The 16,760-nt window shown below is 41.9% G+C and overlaps 1 protein-coding gene across 1 annotated transcript in view; it reads left to right on the top strand.

Annotated features, from left to right (window-relative positions):
• The window catches only part of LOC124594211 (collagenase-like), a 51,912-nt gene that overhangs the window by 11,754 nt on the left and 23,398 nt on the right, over positions 1–16,760 (top strand). Inside the window, exons 3-4 of the mRNA XM_047132571.1 lie at positions 8,779–8,842; positions 13,475–13,634. Coding sequence (XP_046988527.1) covers positions 8,779–8,842; positions 13,475–13,634 — 224 coding nt within the window. The remainder of the gene's footprint in view (positions 1–8,778; positions 8,843–13,474; positions 13,635–16,760) is intronic.

Genomic DNA, 16,760 nt, shown 5'->3' with positions numbered 1-16,760 from the left:
GATTATTGTTAATGGCTGATGTCCGTGTTACAACGTATCGTACAGAAGTCGGCCATATTGTACACTCGTGTATTGGTATTGTTGCAGTAGTTATTGTTTAAGGAAAAGTACTGAGAATGAAATTTATCACTGAAAACTGCTACGCGCGAAAAAAATACTACAGAATCTACTGAAGAGCTAATACACTGAATTATGCGACTGGTCAAGCCTGCCAATGCAAAGATGCTGCGTCTTACCTTATTTTGCTGGAAGCTTCATTGCGTCTTCCCGCAAAATTTTATAATTGGCAAATATCTTCAGATTTTTGTTATTTCTCATATAGTCAAGTCCAGGTCCAGAAAGTTGATTTTTCACATGAAACAAAGAGAACAATGTAACAAATGACAAAATAACAAGTCCGACACGCAGTCGCGAATATAAAATAAATAAAATAAAATATTAATTATTTTATCTGTATGATAGTGATTGGTTGTAATTAATATTTGCTTATCTGGAACGTGGACGTTTAATTATTTGGTATCAGACGCTTGACAATGGCTTTTTCGTAAATGCAGTGTTATTCGTAGTTGACCGTGAAATAAGACTCAAATAATCGGACTTCGTATTTAAATCGTTTCCAAAGACTGCTGCGGTAGGTGCGGACTCAAATCTAAATTCTCAATATTAGAGTAATTTTGCCAGCCATGTCAATACGTCGTACAGAGGTGACTGTCTACTAAACATAAAAAGTTTACACAGTTAGTTAAATCAGATATATTCAACCAATAAGCCTACAGTTAAATAATTCTACTTACTTTCATAAATATAAATTCTTTACAGAATCGAGTGCCTAGTAAGATTGCAACTCGCAGTGTTCTTATATAACATCAAATATGGCGGTGTGCCAGACAATGAAATATACGTGCTTCCCGCACCACTTATCCAAGACCTCTCCTTCTTAATGAAACATAAGAGTATCGTAATTGTGTTTTTTGTTTTATCAGCGACATAGCGCTGCAGTTCTGTGCCATAGGCTTTATTTATTTGTCAGAGATTAATTATCTAATTAAGATTTCGCGTTTCCGAGGAAACTCACGCACGGCATGCAAATGTGCCTTTATATAGTGGAGGTTTAAACACTGAATCTTTCACATAACCCCACAGAACGAAATCGCATGGGGTTAAGTCGGGAGAGCGTTGAAGCCATGACATGAATTGTGGATCATGATCTCCACCACGACCGATCCATCGGTTTTGCAATCTCCTGTTTAAGAAATGCCGAACATCATGATGGAAGTGCGGTGGAGCACCATCCTGTTGAAAGATGAAGTCGGCGCTGTCGGTCTCCAATTGTGGCATGAACCAATTTTCCAGCATGTCCAGATACACGTGTCCTGTAAGGTTTTTTTCGCAGAAGAAAAAGCCGTAAACTTTAAACCGTGAGATTGCACAAAACACGTTAACTTTTGGTGAATTGCGAATTTGCTGCACGAATGCGTGAGGATTCTCTACCGCCTAGATTCGCACATTGTGTCTGTTCACTTCACCATTAAGAAAAAATGTTGCTTCATCACTGAAAACAAGTTTCGCACTGAACGCATCCTCTTCCATGAGCTGTTGCAACCACGCCGAAAATTCAAAGCGTTTGACTTTGTCATCGGGTGTCAGGGTTTGTAACAATTGTAAATGGTAAGGCTTCTGCTTTAGCCTTTTCCGTAAGATTTTCCAAACCGTCGGCTGTAGTACGTTTAGCTCCCTGCTTGCTTTATTCGTCGACTTCCGCGGGCTACGCGTGAAACTTGCCCGCACGCGTTCAACCGTTTCTTCGCTCACTGCAGGCCAACCCGTTGATTTCCCCTTACAGAGGCATCCAGAACCTTTAAACTGCGCATACCATCGCCGAATGGAGTTAGCAGTTGGTGGATCTTTGTTGAACTTCGTCCTGAAGTGTCGTTGCACTGTTATGACCGACTGATGTGAGTGCATTTCAAGCACGACATACGCTTTCTCGGCTCCTGTCGCCATTTTGTCTCACTGCTCTCTCGAGCGCTCTGGCGGCAGAAACCTGAAGTGCGGCTTCAGCCGAACAAAACTTTATGAGTTTTTCTACCTATCTGTAGTGTGTGGTGACCATATGTCAATGAATGGAGCTACAGTGAATTTATGAAATCGCTTCAATCATTTGTAATAGCCCTGTATTTATATAGATCACCGGTTTCGACTGTTCTCTGTTGCCATCTCCGGATCTACAAAAGATGGGACCGAAAATATTAGGATGCAGCAACTAATATAACACCACACATAATAATATCCTACACTTGCAATACATGGAATATTAACATATCTATATTTACATCATTACACAATCTTCAACTTCAATACAATATATGGTGCTGTACAATGTTTCTCCTTATCGGTATCGTGAGCTACATTATAAGTCGGTATGTCAGTTTTAAAGTAACAGCTATGTACACACAAGTTATTGCTCCGAGTGCAAGTGCTCCATACATCGCCGCCGGCCACGGTGGCCGAGCGGTTCTAGGCGCTTCAGTCCGGAACCGCACTCCTGCTACGGTCGCAGGTTCGAATGCTGCCTCGGGCATGGATGTGTGTGGTGTCCTTAGGTTAGTTAGGTTTAAGTAGTTCTAAGTTCTAGGAGACTGATGATCTCAGATGTTAAGTCCCATAGTGCTCAGAGCCATTTCAACCATACATCGCCACTTTACAGCTGACAGATCCAACGTAAACATTCTTCGTGATACGTAAGTACATCAGATGGCGGAATGGCAGTGCGAATCGATATTATCATGTCAATTAGATTAGGGCAGGGATCTACTACTTCAAATACTTACATATGCCTACGTTATTATCATAACATATAAGACAAGTCAGTATTCCACAGTATTAAAAAATCAGTATGTAAAGTCATGTGCAACATCATAGAGCATAATTTATATGTAAACCTACCTCTTTCACTTGAAAAAAATTTTTAAAAACATTTTATAAAAGTTCTTTACCAAATTTTTCTTTATACAAAGTCACAAACAATATGGCAACTCATAACCATTTAATGGCTCTCTACGTACATCCAATGGTATCATAGGTACGTTGATTTTAACACATGCAGGAATAGTTCGATATCTACAGGCACAGATATGATAGTTCATCAAGAATACATTCAGAGTGTGTGTATCAACAGTGGAACTATTTACTGTTAGATCTTTTGCTATCAACTGCGGTGTTTACACGAGCTTATCCATGACAACTCAACAACCTGACGCCTATGTGCAATCGGATCACCTGACATCTAAGTGAACACTCTTCCTATGGCTAATATGATTGCGATAACTCTGGAACTGAGCTCATGATCTAGCATTGCCTCCTCGCCGAGTGGCCGCGCGGTTAGAAGTGCCATGTCACGGATTGCGCTGCCCCTCCCGCCGGTGGTTCGAGTCCTACCTCGGGCATGAGTGTGTGTGTTGTTCTTAGCATAAGTTAGTTTAAGTAGTGTGTGTGTCTAGGGACCGATGACCTCAGCAGTTTGGTCCCTTAGGAATTCACACACATTTGTACAATTCTAACATTGCCAGTTCACTCTTTCGTATGCCTGTGCTAGGACAATTACATTCACGTGGTATTCACCCTAAATGACTAATGCCAAATATGGCGGTCATGTAACAGGATAAGGCCAGTGTCCAGATCATCACAATTTTAAAACATTTTTCAACAAACCCTTAAGACAAATTTCCATATATAATTACATTATATACCAATCTTTATCTAAAAAACTTTTTCTAATTTTTTGACAATTTTTGATATCAAATTACATAAGATAAACCTATAACTTTTTTAAAAAAAATTCTAGTTGAGTCTTATAATGTCGTATGTGAGAAGAAATTTTATTACATTCATAAATGTACGAAATTATAGGTGCAGTTAATAAATAGTGATACTTTTCATCTGAAAAATAATGAAATTTTTCATCTGGAAAATATACAGAGTATCTATTTACCCCTGAAGCTACACCTAGTATTTCGCTTTTTTCTTAGCAAACGTGCTTTTTATACGATTCGTATTATCAATGCGCCATGTGATGTACTTTGTATCACTAAGAAAGTTTACGCTAGGATCTGTCAGCTGCCAAATTGTGATGTATGTGAGCAGTTGTAATCGGCACAATAACATGCGTGTACGTAACTGTTATTTTAAAACTGACATGCCGACTTCTGGTATAGCTCACAATACTAACACGAACATGAATTATATAGCACCACTTACTATACTGAAGGAGGAGATATTTGGCTGGTTTAAAAGGGGGTGAGAGGGGGGGGGGGGGGGGGAGACCAAACTGCATGGTCAACGGTCCCGAGGACAGATATAAACATATTGTTATTCCATGAACTACAAATCTTGGATTTAATTATCTGTGCTATTATGTTAGTTGCTGTATGCTAGCGTTTTCGGCCCCATCTTTTGCAGATCCAAAGGTGGCAACAGAGATTTGCCGAAACCGGTAATGTACATGTATAAATGATTTTAACGATCTTGGCTGTTGAAGATTAATTCATTGTTCGTAACACTAAATATCGCCCCCACACTGACGATGTCATAAACGTTCAAGCCGTTTGTAAATGCTGTATCCAGTGGTCGAAGTTTATGCGAGCAATGTGGCGGAAAGCACAGTAAAATAGTTCTGAGCTAGTTGCGTCACTTCCAAGTTTTTCACACGAGAGACATACCCACCAAGGAGCAGCAGAACAGGATTTTCTATCTTTGTATAATAGAAGTTGGTGACTTTGCGGAATTAGCTTAAGTATGTTTTGCTTGTATCCATCCAGATTCTAGTGCTTCGACTCAACCTGCTGGCAAACCAGATTCGCTTTATTGTTGTTCCTTTTCCCTGGGATACATCAACATCGGAAACATGAATCTTCCGTCTGCTGAACAACAACAAATTTCAGCTGTCACTGTATTCCCACATTCCGTCGATGTGAGAACTCCAAGTTGAAGCTGCTCTTTACTTGCAATAATTTTTGAGTGCTGCTTTGGTACGTCAATTATACTGGTGTCACCACGGTTGTAAATTCTTTCTCGGGAGTTATATTTTTTTTCGTCGATAACTCTAGTCAATAAGTCAAAAAACTTTGATACTGTAACTTTACTGAATCCCACAGCTTGCGCCCCGGATGTGGCTTCTGGTTTCCTGAAACTTAAGTCAGGATTGCGAGCCAGAAATCTAAAGCGATGTACCGACAATGCAGTCCATAGATACTTCAGACAAGTAAAGCTTGGTTAGAAAAGAACTCCTTCCCGTTGTAGAGGAGCCGGCCGCTATGGCCGAGCGGTTCTAGGCGCTTCAGTCTGGAACTGCGCGACCGCTACGGTCGCAGGTTCGAATCCTGCCTCGGGCATGGAAGTATGTGATGTCCTTAGGTTAGTTAGGTTTAAGTAGTTCTAAGTGCTAGGGGACTGATGACCTCAGATGTTAAGTCCCATTGTGGTCAGAGCCATTTGAACCATTTTTGAACCATCATGTCATGGAAGAGCTCTGTACTTGACACTTCCATTTGAACCACTTTTATAAAGCTACTGACGCAACTCACACCTAATAGTTGCACTTGTCTCACACTGCAATGCCGAAAATGAAGAAGGTCTGTCCACAGTTGCGACTCCAGCCATGGTCTTCGAAAGAAAAAATTTGATTGTGACTGTATAAGCATGACAGAAGAACTTAAAGAAACTACGGTGCCATATGAAGAATGTCGTGGCATACGTGACACAGCTGGACAACACAATGATCACCGAAATCCGCCCTTACAGCATTCAGCGTTTTACGTGAGCGATAGATGGCTGGGATAGCATGGAAGAGATTCCCAAAGGGTGCCCGCGTTCGATGTATGCGCCTGAGCTCGACAAATTACGGAATTTGTTTCCTTTAGCTGTCTACCTGGACTTACTATCTCCACAGTTGAGATCGCATAGATTTAGTCACGTGGAAAAGCCGATTAAGCGGGAACGAACAGGCTGTATTACTCAATAACATTTATGTGCCATTTTTTATGACTAAGAAAAATACAACTCTTTTATGTAACAGATGTTCTTGTGCTGCGAACCGAAATCACTCCAGTAGTTACGTGAAACGAATTCAGAAAGGTCGAACACAGTCGAACGGTGCTCTGGTCTTATATTCGTCGAGTGTCTTAACATATCCTCACCGCATCCAGTACGGTCAGTGTCCATGTGCAACACAGCGGATAAGGGTTTGATCCTATTTAATCTCGAGACGCTCCACAAAGGGCAAGCCTATCTATATGTGCACACTGTTGACAATGCCGTCAAAAATCCGTAAGTGATAAGGATACCGTGTCACGTTCAGCAGCACGAGGCGCCTCTAAGCACGCATGCTGATAAATACCACACACAATGGAGCGCTGAGCAGTTGATTCGCGATGAAGCAGCTACTATGTGTCCTGCTCGCCTCACTGGTGGCCGCCCAGGTCGGTTAGCACGTATGTTTACTGTCAGCTGTCTGTGTTGATAGGTAAAATGCGGCCACGATAGTGGTTTTCATCAGGGTGCGTTCATTCCAATAAGAGACAAACGACATAGTACCTCCATCCAAATACATTTCGCAAAATCATTTTGAACACTACAATGAACTGTCGATCGGTGCACTTATTGACAGTCGGAATAATCTGTGCGATAACTAATGCATGTATAAGTGACAGATGCTGCAACTGATAATAATTATGTAGCTTAGGCGAAGGTACCTTTCTTTAACATAATGTAGTACGTATCGGGACTATCAGCGATTTTTGCTAGGTGAGAGGTGTGCACGGGATGCACCAAGTTTCGTGAGACCAACTGAGGAGCTGCTAGAGTGAGAAGCAGCGGCTCCGAGGTCTGGAAAGCTGACTACGGATGGGGAGTGGTGCGCTGACCACACACAGCATCTGAATGGTGCCACTGACAGAGAAAGACTTGCCGGCCGTCGGTGGTAAATGGTCCGACAGCGCCATAGGCCGAGCTTTACCTTTTTAATGTTCATCCGTGACTCAAATATGGTTACTTGAGAGAAGCTGGATGTGCATTTGTAAATACACGTAACACAGCAGCCTTTGGTGAATTCATGATTTGATTTTAAACATTACTTTTACAGTACATTGATTGAATTACAAATACAATAATAACAAAATTTACAAACCAACTTTGATTCCATAAGAAATTTATGACAATCGCTATCATATAGCTGTTTTGTCGCAAAATATTAGTCACAGGATGTTTCTAGAGACACTTATTAATCATTACACATTTCAGGCTCTGCCCATCTTCAGATGACCTGGTGACAAATTGGTAACAGAAATTTTTTTATAACCTTGCAAGTTTATACAAGTGTCTTAAAAGAGAACCTATGTTAAAACATGGTTGAGCAAAATACACATTTAAAACAAAATATATACCATTTAGTGTAAAGCGAATATACAACTCTCACAAGAATGTCGGTTGACATCGAAAGAAACATAGTTTACTAGTCCACTCATCGGACAACTTTATGACCTAACATGTATGCTGCTTGAAGACGAGTGTTGTGGTTGGCAGGTAGGCCCTCATAAGAGACATTTTTGGAAGGTGACTATCAACAGTCGTCAAGTAATGTACATAAAATGTATGTTTGACCATCAGCTGTTTCTATTTTAAACCCAAATGTCAACTGGTTTCGGTCTTGAACCATCTTCACGAATAAGGGTTAAAATGATTTAAGCCATCCCATAACATTATAATTACTTAAATAATGTGTAGAGCATGTCATAAATATCAATACACGACACAGGACTCTTATAAGCGAAAATACAAATACTAAATACACACAGAGCAATACTGAGAAAGATAGTCCTCATCTTCTCTTCACTGCTGCCATGTGCATTTGTACTTTTCGTATGTTTGCTGTGTCGTATATCGATATACATGCTCTACATATTATTTAAGTAACGAGAAATGTAATATGGTGGCTTAAACCATTTTAACCCTTACCCGTGAAGATGGTCCAAGACTGAAACATATTGATATTTGGATTTAAAATAAAAACAGCTGACGGTCAAACACGCATTTTATGCACCACATAAGAGAGCCTGTTGACGCTAGATGCCGTAAGTGCTGTGGCCCCGCCGTGCGTGGCCGATACATAACTGCAAGTCGTAATAACATAATCTATTACAAAATGTATGTAGATTTTCCTTACACTATCTATAGGAGCTAATGTCAACCTTAGGCAAAGACAAATTTAGAAGACATATAGGTTTTCAGTCCTACTCTGGATGGAGTAAAGTGCTACGACGCTACCATTTATGACCTACACATAATTACAAGTGGTAATTTCAAAACATATTACAGTATCTGACATAACTATAATATGTTTCAAAATTAAAACTTGTAACTACGCGCAAGTCATATACTTTAGCGCCATGGAATTCTGTCTTCAGCCACTCATTTCAGTCGTTGTGTCCGTCCTTCCCTGTATTCCTAGTAATATATTTCGTGTCACAACCAGTGTGGTATCTTCGTGACGTCGATGAGGAGATACGGCAAACCTAGGAAGTAACGAAATTTATCCCTACAATTTGTCTTCTATAGATTTTAGAAACGTTGGTGTAGCATTTCTAAGTAACATAGTACAAGATGGTACATTTTTCACATGTTTCTCTATATGTTTCGTCTCATAGGAAATGTTTAACTTCATTTTACACTTGTGTAACATGTTTTAGAATTATTTTGCATTCTAAGACATACCAATTATTCTAGGGGCCGCTGGTGGAGAATTCTAGATCCGACTACACTGACTTTGCATGGGGCGATTCAGCAGCAGGTAAGTGCCCAAAGCAATATCAAGTCATTTTTAGCTGTCCTTGCTGTCAGTCACTAAATACTCTTTCTGTACACCGATGTGAGTTATTAGTCATTACAGTCCCTCTTTACGGCCTGAAGATCAGAGTTTAATAATGATAAGACAGTGAACAAGATAAACTGTGTAAAAAGAGTTGACTGCGGTCTTACCTCAAATGAATTTTTAATGACAGTGTTGTGAGACAACAACATACTTTAATATCCTTTATAGGCTACTTATTGTGATAGAGTAGTTGTGAAACATCTGTCATGGAATCAGAAGCAATACAGTTAATGTTGCAGGTGACTCCCTCTGGAGTAAATTGCCGTATGTAATTACAGCCAATCGGCTGAATGGTTTCCTGAAGGCAACTACAACCATGTGCTGCAGCGAATCTTGAGCAGTTAGTCATTTGGTATCACGGTGACACTACACCCAAAACAAGGGAATATCAGGCACTCGTATTATGGCGGAACTATATCAGTGAAAACTATTAGATGCACCGATAACTCGTGTAACAAATAGTTCCTACTAGCGCAACTCCTAAGATAGGCACTCGTGTAATGGAGTTAGCGCGAGGCTATATTTGGAGTGAAGAACAGACTTACGACGTCTCTCCCAAACTGCTGTTCGCTGTCCCTACACTGTGTCAGGCTTCTGAGCGTTCTTCTCTTTTTGAATTCATGATGGCTGACCATCTTTGCTATAGCCCCACACACAAATCCATTACCTTTACAACCAATAACTCTTTAGCCGAGGTTAATAGATCATGGCTCAGTGGTCGTCGTTTCCTGCGAAAAATATTATGAATACGTGATTTAAGGTACTTTGTACTGCAACTGGCTAGGGTGTGCCTAACCGCAGTCCTTTTCATTTGATGCTTTGTTTTACTATTGCTCATCTGAAAATGTTTAGTTTTTCATATGAATTCGAATTTTCCTTTGCTTTAGGACAACGCACGACTAGTTTAAGAAGTGACACATAGAATTTGTAGAGAACTGTTGTGGATTTCTTTGTTTTTATTTGGTTACTTCAAAGGACTTCCGACTGGTATGAAACGAATGAAAGTCAAAGAAGAGTCTGCCTGTGGCTCTTGATGTGCCAAAGCTGAGATGTTTCCCAAGCTAAGCACTTTCCTTCGTTCTGGTTGTTCATTTTTCTAGAGAAAGAAACGTTAAGCGGCCATCAGCTTACGTTAATTTCGCTGGAACATGACAAATTTCATTGATGATGATAGATGATGACGATGATGATGATGATGATGATGACTGCATGTTTATTAAAGGCAGGGTGCAAGTCTTTCTGATGGACGCCACTTTGCCGACTTACGTGACCCTAGCCTACCCCAGTCATCCAACATAGAAAGGGGACCTGCAGTGTAACGTGGAATCCGAACCACATGTTTTCCTGGAGTATCCTCGCATCATTGAGAGGTGAAAGCTAAAAGAAAATTGAAAATTTCCTTCTTCTGGCCGGGTTTCGACCCCGAGACCTCTCGGTTTTCAGGCATGCGCTTTGCCGCTAGACCATCAAGACCGACATGACGATGACGATGATGATGGTGGTGGGGGTGGTAGTGGTGTCATGACTGCAACTGTAATGGGACTTGATTCCACTGGAGCCTAGAAATAAAAGTGTCATGCTTAACTTTGCCGCCATTAACTTTGTCCTCTGTATTTCGTATTTTCTTTCTTTATCAAAGACCCAACAAGATGAACTTAGAAATCACTCGCTGAAATACGAATAACGTTTTCAAACAGAATACTGCTTGGCATAATTGTCTCTTCCCCCACACTCACACATGCATTACGGTGCAAAAGGTAGTTATTAATCTGGCACTTGTACTTATTTCTACGATTCCGTCTTTGTGTTTTCAATAGGATGTGGCACTCTTAATCTGCCTTCTTCGCCTGCGCTCACTGTGCTGCTGCCAAAGCGGGCATCTTAAAACAGTGCTTCTGTCTAATACTGTGAATGATATCCCGCATTGGCACGTGTTGAGAAATAGGCATACAGCTCGCCTCTTCCTGCATGTGAATCAAGCAAACGTGCACGGTGAATGGATGCGGTGCCCAGAGGTCTGAATGTATCTTTATTTACGCCGCGATTGCGATTTTTCAATTAATGACACGGAACTTTCTTCGTCCCAACACCAGACTGTGACTTTCTTAAGGCACTGTGTGTCTAATCCCTTTTAGAATTCGTCAGAAGCATGATGTATATTACCTTCATTGGTTACCTACCAAATAGAAAGAGGAATAGCATACAAAGAGTCCACTTCATTCCTTCTCAACAGACAGTGGCACTCACTTCGATCGTCAGACAAGTTATACTGAGATCACGAAGGGTGTGGAAGATCTTGTCATAGAACTAGAGAAAAAATTCTTGAGCTGGCGTCCATAGCCAAGTCTTCTCTTTAATTTAGATGTATTTATTAGTCGAAAATCTTTATGCCTACCACAATCAGCTGATTTCTCTCTATCAGCTGATGCATTGTGATAAGAATACTGATGTAATTACGATTTTATACACATTTGGTTTTCATAGATATCGAGAAAGCTGTTGTTTGAGGTGTTGTGGTCAAAGGAACAGCCAAAACGCTATGTAAGAGGTATCATAAGTCTCTACAAGACAGGAGAATGTGTCGTTAAAATAGGGAATGAAATTTCTAGAGAGGCCTTCAGAATAACTAAAAGTCTGATGCAAGGATGCTCTCTGTCTCCCACACCCTTTAAGTCTCATATGGAGAAGGCGAAGGCATGGAGATTGAAGCAGGGAATCAATGTATGTACGCACTTTTCTATGCAGAAAACGACGAAGAGGGTATGTCTTACATGCTTAGGAAATTGTTGGAAGAGAATAAAAAGTGGAGTTTGCAAATTAATTTTGAGAGGGTAGAATATCCATGTAGCCGAGAAGAGGGACAGTGACGGACGCGTTATTAAAGTACCTGGGCAGTATCCTATCAAGTGTCGGAAGATGTGACAGAGATATACAACAACGGGTCAAGCAGAGAAGGGTAGCTATCCACAAACGAAACCCTGTACTTTGGACATCAAAAATGTGTTTAAAGGTTAAAATTCATGTATAAAACCCATCGCGGAACCAATAACAGGTTATGAAAGTGAGTGGTGGGAACTCAAAGAAAGAAATAAAAATAGACATAGAGCTTTAGAAATGGACCGTTTGAGAACCAGGTAAAAAATGAGAAAATAAGAGAAAGGATGCAAACTCTTTATAGTATTACGGATAAAATAGAAAAAAGACATCTAGAATGATTTGGGCTCGTCAAAAAATTGATGAAGGCAGATGGCCAAGAGAGCACTTTCATGGCAACCTTCTGGACGGAGAAGAAAAGGGAGACCACGAAGGATGCGGCTAAGTGGTATCCAAGAAGCGATGGAGAGAAGAGGAATGAAAGAGAATGAGGAAGGATGGCGAGGTCGAGGAATTTGACAACAGAGGTGCGGAATGCGGTGACGGCTGTAGTACCCCCACAACAAGTATGAAGGACACCCATTTTATAAGTTATTTGTACGCACTGATCACTTGACAACAACTGTACACACCGATGTATGTAGATTTTGGCGTGACACGTTTGACGTGTACTGAGGGATGATGTATAGCAGTCAAAAATGGCTCCGCCGACCGGAGTGACCGAACGGTTCCATGCGCTTCAGTTCGGAACCGCGCTGCTGCTACCGTCGCAGGTTCAAATCCTGCCTCGGGCGTGGATGTGTGTGGTGTCCTTAGGTTAGTTAGGTTTAATAAGTTCTAAGTTCTAGGGGACTGATGTCCTCAGATGTTGAGTCCCATAGTGCTCAGACCCATTTGAACAATTTTTGAAAATGGCTCCGAAGTTCAAATCACTGTAGTGGACGAAATAAACATAGTTACAGTCAAATGGTGAAATGTTGTTATTTAGAAATTTCTTGATGACTGTGATCCCCAGTAAAAATTAGAATATCAAATAGAAAATAGTTTGCAGAACTTGACCAAAAGTAAACGTTATTTGATAAGACACCCTGGTGCAAAGAGGAGTTGTTGATTTGTGATTAGAAAAAAGTGTGGCGATACGATTTCCAGAGGAAAATCAAGGCTTGACAACGGTAAACAGGTTGAAATGGATGTGGGCTGAATTGGAGAGCTGCAGCAAACCTGTCTTAAGATGGAAGACCTAAACATATACTGCAACAACAACAACAAGAATTGAAAGGATATATTAAAAAGAGTGGTTACATGTATGAAATTATTAGTAACAGTATATGCACGTTAGAGCTATTAGGCATTTCTGGTATATCGATATATCGTTATTATGTCTACTATCAACGTACCAGGAGAAGTCACAGCAACTTACACTACATGAATTGTCAAAATTGGCGTACTTACCATACAAGAATGAGACGGCTGAATTTTGCCCTTTGGATTTCGTTATTCGGGATGCGCAAACGCACTAGTAATTTTTCCTCTTCGCGTCCCTTTTACCCATCTGACATCGGAAATCTCCGTGGCGCGACAATAGTAACTGTGCGGCAGCACGGATCATAGATGCCAGGAGGTTGAACGCCTTTACTCAGTTTAGCCGTGCTGTCCACTCAGCTTCACCTGTTGCAGACGGCGCGGGCGTGAGGACGGGTCGCATCGTGGGAGGCGGGGCGGCAGCGCGCGGCCAGTTCCCGTTCGCCGCCTACGTCAACGTGGCCGGCACGACGGCGTGCGGCGCCGCGCTCATCACCGACGGCTGGCTGCTCACCGCCGGCCAGTGCATCTACTCGTGAGTGCGCTGAAAGAAAAAAAAAGGACTGAGGCTCCACGACGAAATTAACCGAATGGTACGGAAATTGGTAGATGTGACGTAGATGAACTGACAAACAAATTGTTACAGTTTCAGAAAAATCGGATGATTATTCAAGAGAAAAACCTTAACCCATTGAGCAAGTCAGTAAGGTGTTGTCCCATCTCTGGCCCTTATGCAGGCAGTTATTCGCCTTGGCATTGACAGACACAGTTGTTGGATGTCCTCCTAAGGGATAACGTGCCAAATTCTGTCCAATTGACGCGTTAGATTGTCAAAATCCCGGACTGTTTGGAGGGTCCTGAACATAATATGCTCCAGACTTTCTCAGCTGGGGAGAGCTCTGACCACCTTGCTTGCCAAGGTAGGGTTTGATAAGCACGAAGACAAGCAGTAGAAACTCTTTCTGTGCTGAAATTAAAGCCCAGAATGGCTTGCCATGAAGGGCAACAAAGTGGGGTGTATAATATTGCCGCCGTGCCGCTGTGCCTGAAAGCTTCGGCAAATGACAACCAAAGGGTTCCTGTTATGAAAAGAAATGACACCTCAGACCATCACTCTTTATTTTCAGGCCGCACGGCGGGTGACAGTCAAGTTGGTACCCCACCATTGTCCGGGTCGTCTCCAGACAGGTCATCGCTGGTCATCGCGGACTGGAACCTCATTGACTGAAGTAGAACTGTCTTCAGTGATAAGTCCCACTTCAGACTGTGCCCCAGTGATCAGCGAAGACGTATCTGGAGACGCCCCCGACAGCGGTGGGATATCAACCTGTCACCCGCAGTAAGGTACTCAAAAAATGACTCTAAGCACTATGGGACATAACAGCTGAGGTCATCAGTCCCCTAGGCTTAGAACTACTTAAACCTAACTAACCTGAGGACATCACACACATGCATGCCCGAGGCAGGATTCGAACCTGCGACCGTAGCAGAAGCGCGGTTCCGGACTGAAGCGCCTAGAACCGCTCGGCCACAGCGGCCGTCGCAGCACGGTGCTACTACCAGGAGTGACGGTCTGGGGCACCATTTCATTTCATAGCAGGATCACTTTGATTGTCATCAGCGGCGCTCATACAGCACAACAGTACGTTGACGATATTCTCCGCTCCATTTTGATGGCCTCCATGGAAAATCATCCTGGGTTTATGTTTCAACAAGATAATGCCCGCTTGCACGTGGCTAAAGTTTCTACTGCTTGCCTTAATCAGCAAGATCGCCAGATTTCTCATCAACTGAGAACGTTTGGAGCGTGTGCAGGACCCTCCAACCACCTCGGAATTTTGACGATCTAACCCACCAATTGGACAGAATGTGGCATGATACCCCTCAGGAGGACATCCAACAGTTCTATGAATCAAATTCAAGCCGAATAAGTGCTTACATAATGGCCAGAGATGGAACAACACTTTACTCAAATGTTCAAATGTGTGTGAATTTCTAAGGGACCAAACTGCTGGGGTCATCGGTCCCTAGACTTACACGCTACTTAAACTAACTTAAAGTAACTCATGCTAAGAACAACACAACACTTTACTGACTTGTTTCTCTTCAATAAATCATTCAATTGTTTTGAAACTGTAATCATTTGTCGGTATCTACATGTACGTCACATCTAAAAATTTCAATTCCATTCGGATACTTCCTACGTGGTGCATAGTTTTCTTATCTTTTTTTATTAAGAGCGTAAGTTTTGCTCATAACCTACATTTTGATATGTTTCGGAATAGGCATTCAGAAGAGTGCTACTTAAAAAAGACGTACTGCTGTCCATTTCTTCTTAACGAATAAAGTTACATGGAAGGCTATCATGCTGGCTAATGTACCCCTTGCAGCTAATATACGGGATGAGTCGCGTAAGATATAACACCCCCATCATTCCGGGGGCGATTGCACGTATCGGCAAGCGGTGTTCGGCGGATCATAGTCGACTATGGGGCACATACTTTGGTACATGCATAATAATCACAACGTTTATATTGACCGAGATAATGAGGCAAGTATATGTTTTTTAAATGGGACGCTATACTTTTTTACCATCATTCGAGCGCTCTGGAAAAGACGCGTATAGTGATGTAACGCATGTTGCTATTGTGATTCAAACTTCGCTTAAAAGACGCTGGGAAATATTGTACGATTGAAGGTCGAGGCGGCCGGAAGCGGCTGCAGATCGTAAACACGCCTCGCGCGACCCGCGGGCCGAGTATCCGTGCTCTATGCAGCATGCACGGCCTACGCTACGTAGGTAAATCCTCATCCGCCCTCTTTTAAGCAAAGTTTGAATCACAATAGCAATATGCGTTAAAGCACTATACGCGTCTTTTCCAGAGCGTTCGAATGATGGTAAAAAAAAGTATAGTGCCCCATTTAAAAAACATATACTTGCCTCATTATCTCGGACAATATAAACGTTGTGATTATTGTGCATGTACCAACGTATGTGCCCCATAGTCCGCTATGATTCGCCGAAAACCACATGCCGATACGTGCAAGCGCCTCCGGAATAAAGGGGGTATTACGTTTTAAGCGACTCACCCTATATATAGGGAAAAAATTATTTGTAGAGGCCAAGATAAATGGAACAAATTATATCGTCAGTAGCAAAAGTACAGCGTGTACCATCCACGCACAAACGCTGCACCCGGTTATGGGCGGGAGACGTATCGGTTTTAGCCGAACTTGACAGGAACAACCATGGAAACGCACGGGGTGGAGAAACGTATGGAAACACGAAAAACAGCACGCTATGAAGAGTAATGCTGTACGTTGGCATCAAAAACAACTTCAGTTCGTCTCAGAATGGATAAGTAGTGATCCTGTACAGTTTTAAATGGAATATTATACCATTATTTCTTGCGAACTAGCGGCAAGTTCCGGTAACGATGATGGAGATGGATAACGATCACGCATCCTTCTATAAAGACTCAAGGGGACCTGTCGTCATAGAACACAGCATCACCATTCGGGAACAAATATTGTACCATGGGATGGAACCGATCGTACAAAATGGACACACAGCCCTTGGCAGGAGTTTGACATTTCAGAAGCCATGGGGCCCACTGAATACCCAAATCAACACTGAATCCCCACCATATTTCACTCTTGG

This window comes from Schistocerca americana, chromosome 2, assembly GCF_021461395.2.
Source record: "Schistocerca americana isolate TAMUIC-IGC-003095 chromosome 2, iqSchAmer2.1, whole genome shotgun sequence".
Classification (NCBI taxonomy): Eukaryota; Metazoa; Arthropoda; class Insecta; order Orthoptera; family Acrididae; genus Schistocerca; species Schistocerca americana.
The sequence above is the reverse complement of the archived record's forward strand: the minus strand, read 5'-3'. Positions and strand labels throughout refer to the sequence as shown.